The sequence below is a fragment of the Macaca thibetana genome, chromosome 3 (assembly GCF_024542745.1).
Source record: "Macaca thibetana thibetana isolate TM-01 chromosome 3, ASM2454274v1, whole genome shotgun sequence".
In the NCBI taxonomy this organism is placed as follows: domain Eukaryota; kingdom Metazoa; phylum Chordata; class Mammalia; order Primates; family Cercopithecidae; genus Macaca; species Macaca thibetana.
In genome coordinates, this window is record NC_065580.1 from 66226778 (window position 1) to 66245126 (window position 18349).

The 18349-nt window shown below is 39.5% G+C and overlaps 2 protein-coding genes across 4 annotated transcripts in view; one reads left to right on the forward strand and one right to left on the reverse strand.

The window, feature by feature from the left end:
• Positions 1-18349, forward strand: part of GRM3 (glutamate metabotropic receptor 3) — a 102256-nt gene that overhangs the window by 81031 nt on the left and 2876 nt on the right. Inside the window, exon 4 of the mRNA XM_050785253.1 lies at positions 6499-6673. Within this exon, the coding sequence (XP_050641210.1) occupies positions 6499-6673 (175 nt within the window). The remainder of the gene's footprint in view (positions 1-6498; positions 6674-18349) is intronic.
• The window catches only part of ELAPOR2 (endosome-lysosome associated apoptosis and autophagy regulator family member 2), a 272270-nt gene that overhangs the window by 52597 nt on the left and 201324 nt on the right, over positions 1-18349 (reverse strand). Inside the window, exon 22 of one of the 3 annotated variants that reach the window (XM_050785252.1) lies at positions 10050-10117. The exons of the other annotated variants lie outside the window; for them this stretch is intronic. Within the exon in view, the coding sequence (XP_050641209.1) occupies positions 10076-10117 (42 nt within the window). The 3' untranslated portion in view covers positions 10050-10075. Of the gene's footprint in view, positions 1-10049; positions 10118-18349 lie in introns of those variants that run through there. 3 annotated transcript variants of the gene reach the window in all.

The window sequence follows — 18349 nt, forward strand, 5'->3', positions numbered from 1 at the left end:
AATGAATGAATGAAAATGCAGGCTCATTCAGTAGTGAATGCTGTAATGAGATTTTTTAAAATCCCCTTGAAAAGTGGGTTACTGAAGTTTATCTCAAATTTTAATGTGCATGCGAATCATCTGGGGATCTTGTTGAACTAAAGATTCTGATTCAGTAAGAAAGGATGGGGACCAAGGATCTCCATATCAGTAAGCTCCCAGGAAATGGAGATGCTACTAGACTAATACCATACTTGGAGTGTCAAGACTCTAGGTTCTTTTGGGGGTTGTAGCACATGAAACAATTTACTTACAGTAGGCAGAGTCTTGGAAATTGACTCTAGAATTTTGACAAGGTTCAAATACTTACAAAGAATTTCCTATTTTCCCATACTGACTATTTTGAAGATTCAAAAATATATATTATATCTCAAATTCTGTAAAAAAAATTTTGTCACCCCTACTTTGCTGGTACCTATTTCATAATATTCCACTGAAGAAAAAATTCCACTGAAGGGAAGCAGCCAGGCATTGGAATTCTATGTGCTATGCAGATGAAACAGCAAGTTCAAACACTCTTAAACAAAAATATCTTAGAAAAGAAAAGCATATGGCTACAGTTTAATGACTAAATGGAAGAGTGATTTGATATGAGAAATAGGCAGGAGAGTTAAATCATGTAGGACTTTATAAGCCATAGCAAAGAATTTATATTTTATTCTATATGGAAAGGAAAATCACTGAAAGATTTTTAAGCAGGGGAGTTTATGATCTCACATTTTAGTAGGAAAAAACAGGCTGCTGTAAAGACTCTATTACTATATGGCAAAAAGGCATAAATGAGGAGACTGGTTAGGAAGTTGAGGTGGGTACTGGGGTCAGAACCATCCGACAATAGGATGTTAACAATGGAGATGGTTAGAAGTAGAGGTAGAACCTGTCAAGAACAGTGAAAGGTTTTTACCCTGTTGCAATCTACCAGGTTAGCCTGCCACAGTTTCAGAATCCTTGTGTCAGAAGACATAAGACTCCTGATTCAGAAACAAAGAACTTTATTACCTTGTAGTCATAGCAGTAGCCAGAGTATCAACACTTGTGTAGGGTCCTGGAGTCCTGATTTCTTTCTTTCTTTTTTTTTTTTTTTTTTTTTTTTCCAGACAGAGTTTCGCTCTTGTCACCCAGGCTACAGGGCAATGGCATGATCTTGGGTTCAGGCAACCTCTGCCTCCCGAGTTCAAGCGATTCTCCTGCCTCAGTCTCCCGAATAGCTGGGATTACAGGCGCGTGCCACCACACTGGGCTAATTTTTGTATTTTTAGTAGAGACAGGGTTTCACCATGTTGGCCAGGCTGGTCTCGAACTCCTGACCTCAGGTGATCTGCCCGCCTCAGCCTCCCAAAGTGCTGACGAGAGCCACCACACCCAGCCAAGTTCTGATTTCTACAAGGCAATGCAGAGTGGGCTAGGACACCTGCATAAGCAGTACTCAAAAGAGGATCAGTGTTATTTTCTTTTTGCCTTAGGATCAAATATACCATAGCATAGTGCTGTTATTGATCCTATCCTTATTTAAAATGTTGACATTGTGTTCATCATGGACTTGGCATTATTTTTGATATTTTAAATATTGCGTTATTGTCTTGATTAATGCATTTTTGATGTCTCCTTAAATTTGTATCTCAGGCAAGTGCCTCACTTGCTTTACACTAGCCCCAGCCCTGCCTTTCCCCTAATAGGTTAGGGTGGTGATTTGGGTGTCTATCACCAACAAGGCTTAAAATTTTGGGTTCCTCCCCTCTCTGAAGTTCCTCAGCATACTTAGTCTGGTGTGTATGGACTTCACCCACCCTTCAGGATGGGGAAATTTTAATCTAACCTTAAGTAGTATTTTCCTTAAAGCAGCTAAAATTAGGATGGGGGTAGGGGAGTAGGGCAGCACAGTGAGAGAGCAGCTCCTTGCCAATAAATAAGACACATTTGTTTTCAGTTTTAAGCACTCAGCAGCTACCTATGGCTCAACCATATAAGGTCCAATATTTTTGTGCACCTAAAAGACTAAATTATGAAATAAGATCATCATTACTGTCACTATTCGCTTCAACTTTGGTGACCCATTGACTAAAGCCAGAGCCTATAGCTTTCTGGCTGGAACTCATGGCTTGTGCACTTTACTAATTTGGCCTTGACTCACACAGCAAGTGTGACTTGCTTCTTTTTGATACAAAATTAACAGGGCGTTTGCTCTCTCATCATGATAATATCTCTTAGGGTCTTGCCTTGTTTTAGCATAAGGGTTGGGGAAGTTTTCCAGGGCTGTCGCTGATGGTAGGAATTTGTCTAGATTTCTTTGCATCCCTGTCTCATTCTTTGTGAACACTGTAAACCAATCCAGGTGAGTAAGCGCCCAAATACAAATCAGTGCCTCATCTATAGCTTCCCAGAAAGCTAAGTTCCACTGAAAAACAAAACAAAACTCTGAATCCTTTGACTGTCATCTTGGAATGCATCTAAGTTTGGAATAAGAGACTACAGCTGGGGATTAATCCTTTAAGGTCCCAGCTGTTGCCATTCTTCCTTAACAAGCATATGTGCCCTGATGTCTCAACCTCCCAAGGAAACCAGTCAAAGTTCGAGTGATTCACCTGGCTTCTACGTTCTCTGAAAATCTCTCAATGCTCAGCGTAGGTACATGTCTCTGCAATTTTTGTGTAAAAGACAGTGGAATTTTATGCCTACCCAGGACAAATGTTAGTACTAGTTACTAGAATCAGGTGGATCTGAATCCAAACGGGGAGGAAATTCACCCCACTCTACCCTCCAGAGAAGAGTTAACGACAGCCAGGGCATCAGTCTAGGAGCTGTGTTTAAACCTACTTCCTGTTACTCAGCCTTCAACCACATCTCCAAATCTTCCTCCTTAACAGGCAATAAAGTGGAACAGTATTTATTCCTGCTTAACCATACAATTTGGTCAACATGTTTGCTACTGATTCCCACATACTTCCTCAAATCCTGTTAATCAGTCCTTGAAGCCCTCATATTTTCTTTCTGAAAAAGCCATGTGTCTGTTGGCATTCTTTCCTCATTGTCAAAACTGTCAAAGACTGTAGTGCCTGAGATTTTACTATACTTACAAGGCAACAAGTTAGCTTACCACAGTTTTACTAATGCTAGCAAAAAGAACTTTATGACTCACAGCAATAGCAGTAGCCAGAGTGTCAGCATTTGCACAGGTTTCCTGAGTGCCACTTCTCACAGGGCTACACAAAGTAGTCCAGGTGACCGCTGTACCATCAGTGGGTTACATCACAGGAGAGGAACTCTGAGACTAGGGAACCTGAATCTTTTATAATGAGTAGTATGCTGCCCTTTGTTCTAGAGGTAGTCACTGTCTCTATCTTCTAAAGCTCTTTGCTACACAAAATCCTTGAAAAGACATTCTGGAACAAAGGCAGAGCCTTGCTCACAAAATAACATGAGAAGCTCATGTAGAATAATTTCCCAACAGAATTTGCTGTTGGACTGGATGTATGGGTGTAATGGTAAAATCAAGGATGGTCTTTAGCTTGCACACTGGGTGGCATCTGGTGTCACTTACTCAAACAGTGACACTTGGGGAAAGGGACCAAATTTTGATTACAGTATTATGATATGCCTATTTCATTACCAAAAGAATATGTCATGATGGCAGTTGAACATTTAATTCTAGAAGCCCAAAGTATAGGTCAAAACCAGTAATAATTGATTTGGACATCATCAATATTTAAGCCATGAAACTCAATGGGATGGTGAAGAAAGAGAGTTCACAACTGAGCTCTGGGCAAGTCCAGCACTTAAAGTTCAAGTAGAATAGATAACTAAGACAAAGAACCACCACTGAGGGAAAGATGTGTCCAGGAATCCAAAAGGAAGGAAGTGATTAGCTGTGTCAAGCATTGCTGCGAGTTCGACAAAGATGAAAACAGAGCATCGTGAGCTGGTAGTATTCAAAGGGTCAGAACACAGAATTACAGACAAAAGCAGACTTTTAATAGTGTGACTTACTGATGGAACTGGATAACTGAAACTATGAGACTGATATTTGGGGCTTTGTAGTAAAAGGTATTTCAAATTTATAACAGGTATGCTGAATAAACATGGTGCACAAACTATGATAAAAATACAACTTTAATGCTCCTTCCGTTATCTCTTCAGTATTTAGCAAGGGTAATCATCCCCCACCCTGGGATGGAAATTCCTGTGCACATATTCAAACACCAAATGTTCACCACATGTGAGGCTCCATTCTGGTGCTGGGGATAGCACAATGAGAAAAAACGTTCATGACCTTGGTAGACCCATGAATTTATATGCTTTTAGGTAACATACGGTACTACCATCATTTTCAGTTGAAAATTGTCTTTATTAAGAAATTAAAATATCTAGTCCTATATAATAATCAAAACTATGTCCTCTTGGCATCTTCCTTGGTGTTCATGTTCCCCAATCCACCAGTTGCTACTTCCCTCTCAGCCCTGATTAAAGAGTAATAAGGAAGCAGTAAGATAGTTCTTCGTGGCTAGATGACTTTATGATCTCTAAGTTCACACATGGAAAGGTACATCCTTCAGATGCCTGGAAGATGACTAGAGGGTGTTTTCATTTTTCACATGATCTTTAGAAGTTACCCTCTGGCCTTTTCCCCTGAAGGACCTTGAGTGAGTTGACAGGCAGTTCTCTTTTGTGATTTGTCTCTGGTGGCTCCATGCTCATTCTCAGGGCATCCAGCTATCCTACCCCAAGCCTCTTTCTGTGAAGGTCTCCAGGCCAAGACATAGGCCCAAGACCATGCATAATGGCTCTTGTGTGGCCCATCTTGTCCATGCATACCATTCACATAGCCTTTGCTTTGATAAATTCTCAGAACAAAGGACTACCCCAAGACAGTTGCAAGTTTTATGCAATGCCCCTAAAGCAATGAGCCTTTCCACCACCTTCTTGATTTCCAAGGCAGGAATCAGGTCCCAATTCAGGGCATCCTCTTCCTGCAGAAACACCTGACTTTTTGTAAACGGCCACATTGAAGCATTCCTTGCTTCAGCGAGGAGACAAAAATCACAGTACAGCTTCGCCCAAGATCCCCTCCTCCTAAAAGCCCCTTCTCACCTCTTCTTGTAATGTCTTAAAGTGTGTGAGTAGTTTCAAGGGTTATAGAAATGCTTTCAGAAAAGGTTTGCTGGAAATCTTGCAAATTTGGATTTGTCTTCCCCTCCCATGATCTCTGATATCCTTCACACTGGCTTCAGAGTCAGAGGCAGCAACTGAGGCAGAAAGAGGACAATTCTAACATCATATTGTACATATATGTAGAAAACAAATTCTCCCAGATTTATGAAGACTTTTGCATCACAGAGTCAGATAGCAGCTTGTTTTCTGAGAAGTTGACAAGAAAGGAGCCTGCGATTAGGGGCCCCAAAGTGGAGAGCACTGGGATAGTTAAGAGAGACAAGAACTTTAAAATGATGAGGATGGATTATGCTTTCAGGATTCAAAGTAAACAAGGTCTAAAGAATTATGCCACAGGGCAGCCTGAATTTTTTTAAAAAATCAAAGGTAAAATGAAGCCTTCTAAAATTATATGGTTTCTCCAGTTATGTGTTCAGTCTTCAGCTTTCCTTGGTTAGAGAGGAAGGTCAGAGACTTTACAGAAATGTTTCATAGATGCCTAAAGTCATTTGGGGCATTTGAAACCATGCTACTTTATAATAGCATGTGCCTAAGGGGAAAGGAAAACAAATCTAAAGTTACTCTGGGATGAGAATGAGAAGACATGATAAACCCTGGTTCTGGGGAACTTTCAGGGAAAACAGTGAGGGAGAAGTGAAAATTATCTGTCAAGAATGGGTGTATAGAAGCCTAGAAAACATGAAGATTGAACAGTGAGTACCCGATGAATCAAAATTCCAGAGAGATGCCAACAAGATAAGCAAAACAAAGGTACCACAGAAGAAAGCTGATAGTGATCCCCAACAAAGAATAGGGTAAACCAGTAGTTGATAGGCAGAGCTTCCAGCAAGCAAGGGAGATACAAAAATGTAAAAAAAAAAAAAAAAAAAACCAACAAATTTGTTTATAATAACCTTAAACCTTAAACAAGCCAAGTTCATAGACTGAAATCACCAGCAATCTGGCCACTTCACCATTGAATATGTTTTACTACTTAAGATTCCAACTTCTGTGGTTTTACAGAAATATCTTTATAAAAATATAAAGAAAACAAACAAGAAAATCCATGCGAAGTCTTGGCAAGCATTCAAAAGCACCCCACACAAATGGTGTTTGCTTACAAATCCTAAGCAATATTTCCAAGACCCCAAACATAGAAGATTCAATATAATTACTGTACTGATTTGGCTATAATCAGAATAGAGCTGTCGATTATTCTGGGTTTTTCATTTTGGTCTTGTTTCAGCACTCTCTTTAGTTGGCCATTTGACTGAATGTACAGCCAGACACTTACTAGCCAACCTTCTCTTGTAGGTGCAGACGACAACCATGTGCATCTCTGTCAGCCTGAGTGGCTTTGTGGTCTTGGGCTGTTTGTTTGCACCCAAGGTTCACATCATCCTGTTTCAACCCCAGAAGAATGTTGTCACACACAGACTGCACCTCAATAGGTTCAGTGTCAGTGGAACTGGGACCACATACTCTCAGTGTAAGTATGGAACTCAGCACTAACTCCTTCATATGTAACACTGTAGTCAGGACCAGCCTGCCAAGAACAGGCAACACATGTCTGTCCCCGTGAACAATCTCAATTCGATTTTACTAAGTATGGATTTGAACACTGTGAGTCAGGTATTGTGCTAGGTGCTGCGGATGCAGTAAGGAGCAAACAAGTCAAAGTTTCTGTTTGGGCAGTACATACAGTCTGGCAGGGAACAAAGACATTAAATCCATAGCTGCGATTAGGGGTTTGACCATGTTGTGAGGTTAGATAACCTGGTCTCTAGTCCTGTTCTGGAGTCAATTTAATCGATAACTTCGAACAAGTCACTCTATTGCTTTCTGCCTCATTTTACTAATTAAAATAGGGGACTGGACTAGATTGGTGTTTTATAAAGTATATTCTATGTCACACAGATGCCAAAGGAGCTTCATGAAAAATTAAAAGAGGAAGATAATAAAATACAATGAAAAATGCTGCATTCCTAATTCCCCCTTGGAAGTTTATAGCATTTCCTTTAACATAAGTGTGTTATAGGTTTTGAGAATCTCTACGCAAGAAAACCTGTTTAACTTTGTTAAAAGTTAACAAAGTTAAAATAATTTTAAAAATATTTTATCACAGTAAAACTAACATCCCAAGGAACACACCTTGGAAAATGCTGGAATAGATCTTCCTCCTACTTCAATGACACAATGTTTTCTCAGCTGAGAAGGCAGTGTGAACTGAAGGATACTAGAATAGTTCCCAGTCCCAAATTCTCTCTGCTACTGGCCTGCAAATGTCTGAAACACTATCCACAGAGAATCATTGATTTAATTCTTTAGAGTTCTCTAAAGCACAAATGTACCTGAAGGGGAAGACCTTTTAAGCCATTTTCAGCTAACTTGTGGTGTGAAGTAGAAGCAATTCACTGACACTGGATGAGGGGGAAGAAAAGAACTGGAGCCATGAGACGGGGAGGGAGGACAGAAAGTGACAGAGACAAATGACTTCTTCAAAATTTTGCCTCGAGTTGATTAGAAAGGATACTTCAAAATAACTCAGCATCACAGGGTCAGCAATCACATTAGTGCCCCAATTTCTCCACCAAAGTACAGAATTTAACAGGGCAGCCCTTCCCCCAGGAAACTGAGGGAAGACTGACAGGCTGAGAGCATGTGTTCCGGGATAGGCTGCACATTTATGTCTTTCCAGCTAAACTCCAACGTGTCACAAAAGTTGAGTTTCAGGGCATGGCAAAGCCTGTGAGATCATTTTCCATGGATCTTAGCAAAATATGTTTATTTCTTGAGCAAACAAAGCTCTTCTTTAGCAGGCTAATCTTAACAGCTACCTAGTCCAGACCAGAGAGAACTGTCAATAACTTATAAAAATATTAACAACAGTTAACAGGAACTTTCATTTGTTGAGTATTTTTCATATGTTGGGCACCGTACTAAATACTTTACACATGTGTGTGCATGTGTGTGCTGTTTTATTCAATGCTCTAACCCCTTAAGGTAAAGAAACTCACTCAGGGTCACACACTTTAAAAATGGCAGAACCAGAATTTAAAGTCAGTTCCTGTGATTTCAAAGCCAGTGCACCTAACCACTGTATCGTGCAGCCTCTCCTGGAGAGCAAGCTGGAAAAGTTCTCATGATGCTAGGTCCTTGGCAGGCTTTGCAGAGAGAATAAAAAGAATGTTATCCCAGCAGAATTGTCTCATTGCTAGCTCAGAACTTTTGCTTGTTATTAGAACAATTTAGCAGAGTTCATAAGTCTTCCATATAGAAATTATTCAAAATTTCATATATCCAGACCTCAGTAATTTAGAAATGGCAGAATTTTCTAATGCATATGCTGGGAATTAATAAATTCCAGAAGGGATAGCAAGGGCACTTTCTCCAATCAAGTCTCTTGTTAGAAATTCAGAAATATCCATTTACATAAAACCAATATACTGCAACCACAGCAGAACTGTTAAACTATTGCTCAGTATGCTAATCTGATAGTGACCCAATTAGTACTTGAAGACAGGTGTTTGAACAACATTTTTGGAACGTTTTGTTAATAAAATTATAAACTTTTTTTTTTTAAAAAAAAGGTCTACATTCAGACCTCATTGTTTCAGCAATATTTCCCTAATTAATCCAAATCAATGAAGTAGTACCATGTAACAAAGTGAAGATTTTATATAACATCTCTTGGCATTTTAACGTGCATAAGTAACAAATACATTCACCTGTTATTTGCATTTTTACATCTTTTATTCAAAGGAGTTATATATTCATGAACTCATTTTATCCTCATGAGTACCAGATATCACAAGTTCTATTTTATAGGTAAGAAAATTGAGAATTGAAGTTACTTCTCAAGGATATACAATGATACAAGAGTCAAGAGTTGACCCTGGATTTCCCAACTTTCAATTAAAATCCTTCCCATTTTAATAAGTTGGGAGTATTTCATATCAAGAAATTTATTCATTCATGAGATTATTGAGTACCTACTACACACCAAAAATTTCTAAGCACTGTGTACACAGTAATGAATTGGACAGAATCCCTGGCCCCATGAAGCTTGGTGTCTAGGACAGTGGTTTTCATACTGTAGACTGTAAGCCATTATTGGGTCATGACATCTAGTATCTTTGGCCAGTGTTTTTTAAAAGAAAAAAATAGAAAATGTTAGAGTGCATTGCATGTAATAAAGGTAAGGCATGAAAGGTAAGTCATGAAGAGTTACATGTATACGTGTACCAGGTCTGGGTAAAATGTATTTATTTCTATAGATCACAATCAAAGATGTTTAAAGGCCAGTGGTCAATAGAATTCAGTTCTGTGTATGAACATGTTACTGACCCACTTTGGTAGGAATTGAAGCAATTATTTAATATCTTAGTGTCTGATTCCTCTATTGTATATTCAGTTCAATTTATATCCATTTCCCTCCTAAATACTAGGAAGTATGTTGCTTTAGAAATCAAGAACATTCCTTAAACTGCTCTGAGTTCATTAGATAAAGCATATGTTTTTCTTGGGTTGTACATGATTTATGTTCTTCCAGTGAGTATAATGTTAGCACTTTATTTCATTGGGTGATTGTTAATATTGCTGCTGGTTTTCTGACTTTCTCTTCAGAGGTAAAAACAACCCGCTGTAGAGATGAGAGTAAGCTAATATGGAAATAGGGTTATCTCGTTTCCTCCACCTTATCTATTTCTGCATAACAAACTTCTCCATAACTTAAAGGCTTAAAACAATACCTCTTTTTATTATTATCTCTCACAGTTTACAAGTCAGGAATTCAGACAGGGCTTGGTTCACCTGCTCCATGAGGCTGAGGTTCTTCCATGGTTTTAAGCAGAGACTGAGCTGATCTGGAAGATCCATGATGCTTTCACTCTTATTCCTTGCATCCTGGCAGGAAGCCTGTCCATGTTGGCTCCTAAAGAGCATATTCCATGAAAAAAGGAAGTAAAAACTGGCTTGCCCAAGAAACTGGTATAGCATAATTGGTACCATACTTACTTATCAAAGCTCAGATTCAAGGGGAGGTGCATAGACCCCACCTCTCAAAGAGTCTGTGACCATTTTAATTATGCCACACTTTCCCAATCCCCAATTAATCCAGTACTGCATCTTATCAAGAATTACAGTGACTTGACACAATCCTGTATGATACCAAGAAGTCACCCAACTGGAAAGTACAGCCATGTCAATTCCAAGTTAGTTCTCTGGCAAGAGAGTAGGAGAAATACCACATTACTTTGGAACCTAGGAGAGCCTTCTGATGGCAGCCAAGGTGGTTGATAGCAGAAAGAGTATTGGTGTTGAATTTTTAAAGCTGGCTGGTTGCTCCAAAAAAACTGGAAAAGCATAACCAAACTCAGTAGCAGACATGAAAGAATGAACGTGGTTAACAACATCTTGGAAAACTGAAAAGTTTTACATATTGCTATGTGCAAGAGTATAATTAAAGTTGTGCCTAATTAACTATAGATAGTAGAAGTAAGAGTAACAAAAAATGAAACCTTAATTTTTCTCCATTAAGAATACCCATGGATCAATGATTCCCAGATATTTGTGTATGAAAAATAACTCCTTTGAAATGGAGATGCCCTGGTCCCACCCGTAGATATTCTAATTCATGTGGTCTGGAGCAAAGGCCAGAAATCTGGCTTATAACAGATACCCCAGTTGTTTCAATAGAAGTGGTCCAAGGGAAATATTTTGAGAACCTCTACCCAAACCATCCTTGTCTACTTCATCCACTGATATCAGTGCAGTCAGTGCAGGGAGGGTCTCTAGCCCATCAAAGAGGAAGCAGGGTTTCAGAGACAAAGTGGCATTCTGAATTTCCACCCTTTGCTTCATAATGCCAGTGGCCATATCCCCATGCAGTGATTTCCCAGGCTCCCTCTGGAACTTTCAGGGAAGGCATTTCCAGCATAGAAGAACCTGGCCACTCAGAAAACACTTACTAAAAGTGGGCATGCTCTTTCTAATGGCAGTATAACTCAGACACCTTGAAATCCTAAACTCATACTTTTAATTCTACTCCCACACCCACACACATAAGCAAATATCCTTTCTATCTGGATGAAAAAGAGGTCATTTTTATTCTCTTCTGCTCTAGAAGCAAAAGGGATTCCCAAAGCTAGTTCCTAAGGACAGGCAATCAAGAACATATGTTGGCAATGTAAGTAGAACTGCATAATATTTAAAGAGAAAAGCTGGAAGTACACATGAAGTTACGTAGTATAAAACCCTATAGCAGTCATGCAGGTGAGAATATTGACACTAATATGATTTTGTATCAGCATAGACTGGGGAGAGAGAGGTGAAAAATGAAGCGTGCCCCATAGTCTTCAGAGCTATTATGTACCCAGACTCGGTCCTATAAGGATATGTGTCTCTTGCTGTAATCGTTCAGATGTATGTATGTCATTATCATGAAAATCAGTCCAGAAACTTCGACTATGTAATGATGCCCAGATTTTGGTCCCCAAGGAGTTGTAGGGATATGGAGATTGATTTTCTCTGCCAAGAAAGTCACTTGTTTAGGTGGTAATGTGTGAGCCGTTCAATTAATACAATTACTTATTATCACAAAGTTTTTTCACATTATAAAAAGAAAGTGATGGTATAAAAAGATTAAGTGAACACTCTCCTAGAGTCATGGCTCATTTTCCACACAGCTACAACCACAGAAAGCAAGCACATGAGACCAGACTTTGGCCTAGTTAAAAAGGGGCAATGGCCTAGTTAGCAGGGGGCAAGCCATTGTTGAAGTCTGAATATGACTTTATAAAATAAAAGCATAACACATAACGCCCAAGCTTCTTCTCTATAGTTCAACTCCCGAAAAACAGCATCATGTGCCTGTACTCTAAGTTCAGGGAGCCCCACATGACACTATGTACTAGCCTGACCAGGAAAAGTAGCAAGGTATTTAGCAATACAGACTGAATTGATGGTCTTTCTTGTCACGGGTATCTCATAAACATAAATCTTCAATGGGCAGTGCAGGAAGAACTAGAGTATTCAGCAAGTCAAGCCAGCTGCTTTCATGGAGAATATACCCAAAGCATCCAAACCAGATGAATGTTAATCTATTTTTCCCTTTAGAAATTTCACAGAAAAGAGGCCAGGCACAGTGACTCATGCCTGTAGTCCCAGCACTTCGGAAGACCGAGGCAGGTGGATCACCTGAGGTCAGCAGTTCGAGACCAGCATGGCCAATATGACGAAACCCCATCTCTACTAAAAAAAATATATAAAAATTAGCCAGGCATGGTGGTGCGCACCTGTAATCCCAGCTACTCATGAGGCTGAGACAGGAGAATTGCTTGAACCCAGGAGGTGGAGGCTGCAGTGAGCCAAGATCATGCCACTGCACTCCAGCCTGGGAGACAGCAAGACTCCATTGCCCTCCACACATAAAAGAAAAAAAGGTCCACAGAAAAGATAACTATTGGGTACTAGGCTTATTTCATCACTTGAAATCTGTATAGCAAACCCCTGTGACACGCTTTTACCTATGTAACAGACATGTACCCCCAAACCTAAAATAAAAGTTAAAAAAAGAAAGTCCACAGCATTCCTGAGAATCTCACTCCATTCCCTTTTACTCCCTTTGTCATTGTCAATGGAAGAAGAGAGTCTCCAGCTACAATAGGTAACTCTACATGTATTAGGGAATGGATGTTTAGTTCCTCTTTCTTCTATTTAACACTGTCATTGCGTTTGTCTCACAACTGCTTTTTTCCATCCCTTAAATCATTTTCTCTTTATCTCTAATATGTTGCTAGGTTTTCCCCAAGTAAATATAGCCCACCTTCTTTAATAACAGTGACCACAAGTGTCAGAGCTGGGAGGGCCACTTTGGAACATTTATTCTAATAACCACATTTCTAGATGAGAAAACTAGGGCCCTATCTACTAGATACTTTAGGAATTTGGTAACTGGAGTTATAGATGAAACTCTCAAAAGCTGCTGTGTGGCTCCTCTGGCCTCCCTGGATTTGCTGCCTCAGCTCAGTTACAAAATTCAGTTCATAGACTATTCTGACAATGAGAATGTTAGCATCTGCAAATTCAGTGGTTTTTTGTTGTTGTTGTTTGTTTGTTTGTTTTAAGTTAAAAGCTTACTTTTCAGCTCTATACCTGATGGCATCTCGTTCTATCAGCCTGGGTACAGACTTGTTCATGTAGTCCCATAATGTTCATGGAGTCCCATAATGACACTACGTAGAAGCCTGGCCAAGCAAGTTAGGTTTGAATGTGGCTAGTGGAAGGTGAATAAAGGTGAAAATAAGAGGCGAGGAGAACAGAGAGGAAGTAGATCACGTAGGTCATTATAAGGATATTTGCTCTTTGATTGAAAGAAATGAGAAAGCACTAGAAGGGTTTCATCAGAGTTGTAGTATGACCGGACTTTAAAAGCATAAATTTTGGCTGTGCGGGCAAAATATAAAAGGGAGCAGTCAAAGAGATCATTTAGGAGGCACAGTCCAAATTGTGGTGGTTTAGACCAGAGTGAGAGACAGCAGTAGAAGCTAATAAAGTGTTCTGATACTGTACATAATTTAATGGTGACACTAACAGTATTAGTTCCACTAGAAAGGAGACTAAAACTAATTTTATTAGAGTTTAACACTTTTGGTTTAGACTTTTGTCCCTAGGCATAGTAGCACATGCAACTCATATTAGTTATCTGAGCCTCAGGGTGAATAAGTTTCTGATCCTTGTTTGAAACATATTTTGATAGAAAAGAAGAGAAACTAGTGATGTTGGGCAACTAAGATAGTGAAAAGAATGCAGAATTGATAGAAAAGCACAGAAAAATGAGCCTTTTCATTTACCAATTATTTATTGGGCATCCCTCTTTGTACTTTTTGAGGGAAGGAGAAGAGTAAATTTTTATTTTATTTTATTTTTTAATTTTTTGAGATGGAGTCTCACTCTGTCCCCCAGGCTGGAGTGCAGTGGCAAAATCTCGGCTCACTACAAGCTCTGCCTCCTGGGTTCACACCATTCTCCTGCCTCAGCCTCCAAGTACCTGAGACTACAGGCACCCACCACCACGCCCGGCTAATTTTTTGTACTTTTAGTAGAGATGGGGTTTCACCATGTTAGCCAGGATGGTCTCGATCTCCTGACCTCGTGATCCACCCGCCTCATCCTCCCAAAGTGCTGGGATTGCATGCATGAGTCACCGTGCCTGGCCAAGAACATATTTTAAAGTAACATGATGTGGCAAAAATGGAGGGAAGTATTTAGTTGAAGACTGATGGTTTGAATGTTTCCTCCAAATTTCATGTGTTGGAAACTTAATCTCCAAATTCGTATCCTGATTGGAGGTAGTGTCTTTGGAAGGTAATTAGGATTAAATGAGGTGATCAGGGTGGGGCCCCCATGATGGGACTGATGGCTTTAACAGGAGAAAAAGAGAGACCTGAACTAGATACTTACTCTGTCTCACCATGTGATGCCTCTCACCATGTCCTGAGACAGCAGGAAGGCACTCACCAGATGCCCGGTGCCATGCCCTTGGACTTTCCAGCCTTCAGAACCATGAGCTAAATAAATGTTTATTCTTTATAAATTATCTAGTAAGTGATATTCTGTCACAGAAACAGAAAATGGACTAAGACCAAGTGCTATTTTTGTTGGTAAGGTAATGGGTCATTAAAAAGCGTCATGATATATCTTCTTTTTCTATAAATCTTGTCTCACAAGAAAAGAATCATTGAATGAAGAAGTCATGCTTTCATACAGCTCTACCTCCCCATTTGGAAACTACATCTTGGATTTGCAGATTTTTATCCCACAGCATAATGAATATGATGATCTTAAATCTACCGTTAACAATTTAAAACCATTACTTGGGTCATAAAGAGGAAGCAGTCACTGAGAATTCAGTCTATATTTTTTTTCTTTTTTCTTTTTTTTTTTGAAACGGAGTCTTGCTCTGTTGCCCAGGCTAGAGTGCAGTGGCGCAATCTCAGCTCACTGCAAGCTCCGCCTCCCAGGTTCACACCATTCTCCTGCCTCATCCTCCCAAATAGCTGGGACTACAGGTGGCCACCACCACGCCTGGCTAATTTTTTGTATTTTCAGTAGAGATGGGGTTTCACGTGTTAGCCAGGATGGTCTCCATCTCCTGACCTCGTGATCTGCCCGCCTTGGCCTCCTGAAGTGCTGGGATTACAGGCATGAACCACCACGCCCGGCCTTTTTTTTTTTTTTTTTTTTTAAGAGACCCTTTTTGACAGACAGGATCTCATTCTGTCACCCAGGCTGCAGTGCAGTGACATGATCCTAGCTCACTGAAGCCTCAAACTCCTCAGCTCAAGTGATCTTCCCACCTCAGCACCTGAGGCACATGCCATCCTGCCCACCTAAATTTTTTTAGAGATGGGGTCTTGCTACATTGCCCAGGCTGGTCTCAAACTCCTGACTGGCCTCAAATGATCCTCCTACTTTGGCCTCCCAAGGTGCAGAGATTACAGGCCCAACCCACTGCACTAGACCCAGTCTATATTTCTTAATAATGAATTATTTGCCTTCCACTGTGAAATCTCTGACACAACCAGAATACCAAGCCAATGGGTAGTAGTCGTGTCTTCATCTGCCCAGGTAACATCTATTAATCAATTATCAGATACAGTTCTCCTGAAATGGAACCAACCGACCCTAGCACAAGTAAAATTAAGATGATGAGTAAGAAAACAGATTCAATGACAAAGCAGGACACAAGAAAACAAACAGTTGGTGGAAACTGGATTTCACGACCATAATAGTAAAATATCTAAACAAACAGACTTCCTGGGAAAAAATTATTTGGGGTCATCAGAAGCAAGGAAATGGAACAGATGAAGCAAACTGGAATGTCTGTTCTGTTGAAATGTTTATTTTTTTTTTCTGAGACTGATGCAAAGTAGCACTGCTAAAGTAATACTGATTCTCAGCAACCAGTCTCAGCCACGAAATTGACTAACAGACTTGGCATCCATAAAAATCTATTAAATAAATATATTTAGCATTGATTGAGGGTCTAATTACCTGAAAAAATACAATAATTTTCTCCAAAGTCTGGCTAGCCCATGCATTACTGGTGGAAGAGAAGTGGGTGGGGATTTCACAGAGCAAGACAAAGCTGCCACTTGGTTACACTGATCTTCAATGTTTCACCAGTTTGTAAAGCAAAATATGCCTTTTGATAGCAGTGAATTACCCTTTTGTGATCGATAGTGGAATTTATAAGGTCCTTTTCCATTTGCCTTAAATTTTCACTTTGAATGGCAAAAGCACACCTTATCCTAGAGTATCCAATAGTTGCTACTTACCCCAAGTCTCAGGAAAGCCAGAAATAAGGCTACATGCCTCTTATGTCTGGTAGAAAGGATGATTATAGAAATCTGCTTAACCATACTTAAGAAAATGGGCTAAACTTACGCCATTAAAAATCCCATGAGTATTTCATCAGAATAATAGAAAAAGCTCCTCACAAACATACACACACAAATGATAGTACTTTGCCCTTCTACCTATTTTACTACCTTGGTGAATAACAGATGGGCTAATATGGGAAGCATATGTAAAATATTTATGAAAAGCAAAGTAATTGAGATAGTAAGCTCACAAAACAATAATTTTCCTTACTATATTCAACAGCATGTGCAAAAATGAGAATTTTTTTCATAGTAAAATGCACCAGCAGAAGCTACCGATGAAATAATAAAAGAGAAGCAGAAAATAACAAGTTAGAGTTCCCTTCGACAGATTAAAAAGTATTTAGGTGAAAAAGGAGTTGCAGAAAGAGTCTTGTGGGTTTTTGCTGTTGCTATTTCTTGTAAGACTTTGAATTTGTATTATCTTCCTCTTAAAGAGTTTAGACATTCTGACGTAGGTTGCTCCTTTGAATGTCCTATGAAGGGGGTAGATGAAACAAAGTTGTGCTGTTAACTTCCATAATGATGTCCATGGGGTCATAGTAGATGACTATTTTATATTAGAACTTGAGGATTTTCCATGCAGCTATCTTTTGCAGATTCTGTCCTTCTTACCTAGGCAAGAGCTACCTAATTTTCAAGAAATTAGAATGCAATAGGCAAGCCGACTATACGAGTACACTACAAAGAATAGCATTACATCAAGTTCCATAAGAGAACAGGGAACATCAGAGTAGGTTTCAGATACAAACTTAAGAGGGGGTATTTGAATCCCAGGCCTTAGTTCTAGACTTATCCCTGTGACACATTATTCCTCTTCAATCGCTAAAATTGCATTTTTATCCTGCACAGAAATAATACAACTTGATCCTGGAAAAGATAAAGAGATTAGTTAAAATGTCAAAGGCAGCATGCCTGAATGGGGAGCTCACAACCTGAGTCAGTTCTCTTGGCAAGGGTAGTTGACAGTCATTGTCACAATGTGGCTTGAGAAGCACAAGCCCACCTGTCTCAAAAGAAGACTGCCCATAGGCTTCACGTTTGCCGGTCATTTCTTTAGTTTAAAAGATTATTTCCTTCTTGAAACTTCCATTGGTTTCCTGAATCTTTGAAATGCAAACATTTATATGATCATTCAGGAAATATTTATAGACAGTCTATTCCATGACCAGCACTAGGGATAGAATAATGAAACAGATAAGTAAAACCCCTGCATATTTTCTAGTTAAGGGTATAGGATGATACACCAAAAATAATAATAAGCAAGAAAAAACTCAGGCAGCAACAACTGGGCTGGGCTGAGTTTCAAAACTGGGTGATGTGACAGTAACTGCTTGGCTATTATTTTAAATTAAGTGGGCTGACGACTACCTTTCTGAGGTAACATTTCAGATGTGGATGACAAGGAGGAGCCAGACATGAGTAGATCAGAGGGAAGAGCATTCCTAGAGAGGCAAAGGCTACTGTAAGGGCAGAAAGTTGAGAAACAGACTTGCTGTGTTTGAGAACAAAAGCAAAAAGAAGGAAAGATTTGGAATGAGGTGAACACCAAAAGAGAGACATGGTCCAAATTATGATGGGATTTATAAGCCAGAGTAAAGAGTTAGAGCACACAGGGAAGCCATTGGAAGTGCATATATAGGTGACTTATATTTTAAAATACTCTCACTGCTGTATAGAGAATATACTGCAAAAAAGCAAAAGTGGAAACAGACAGGCCA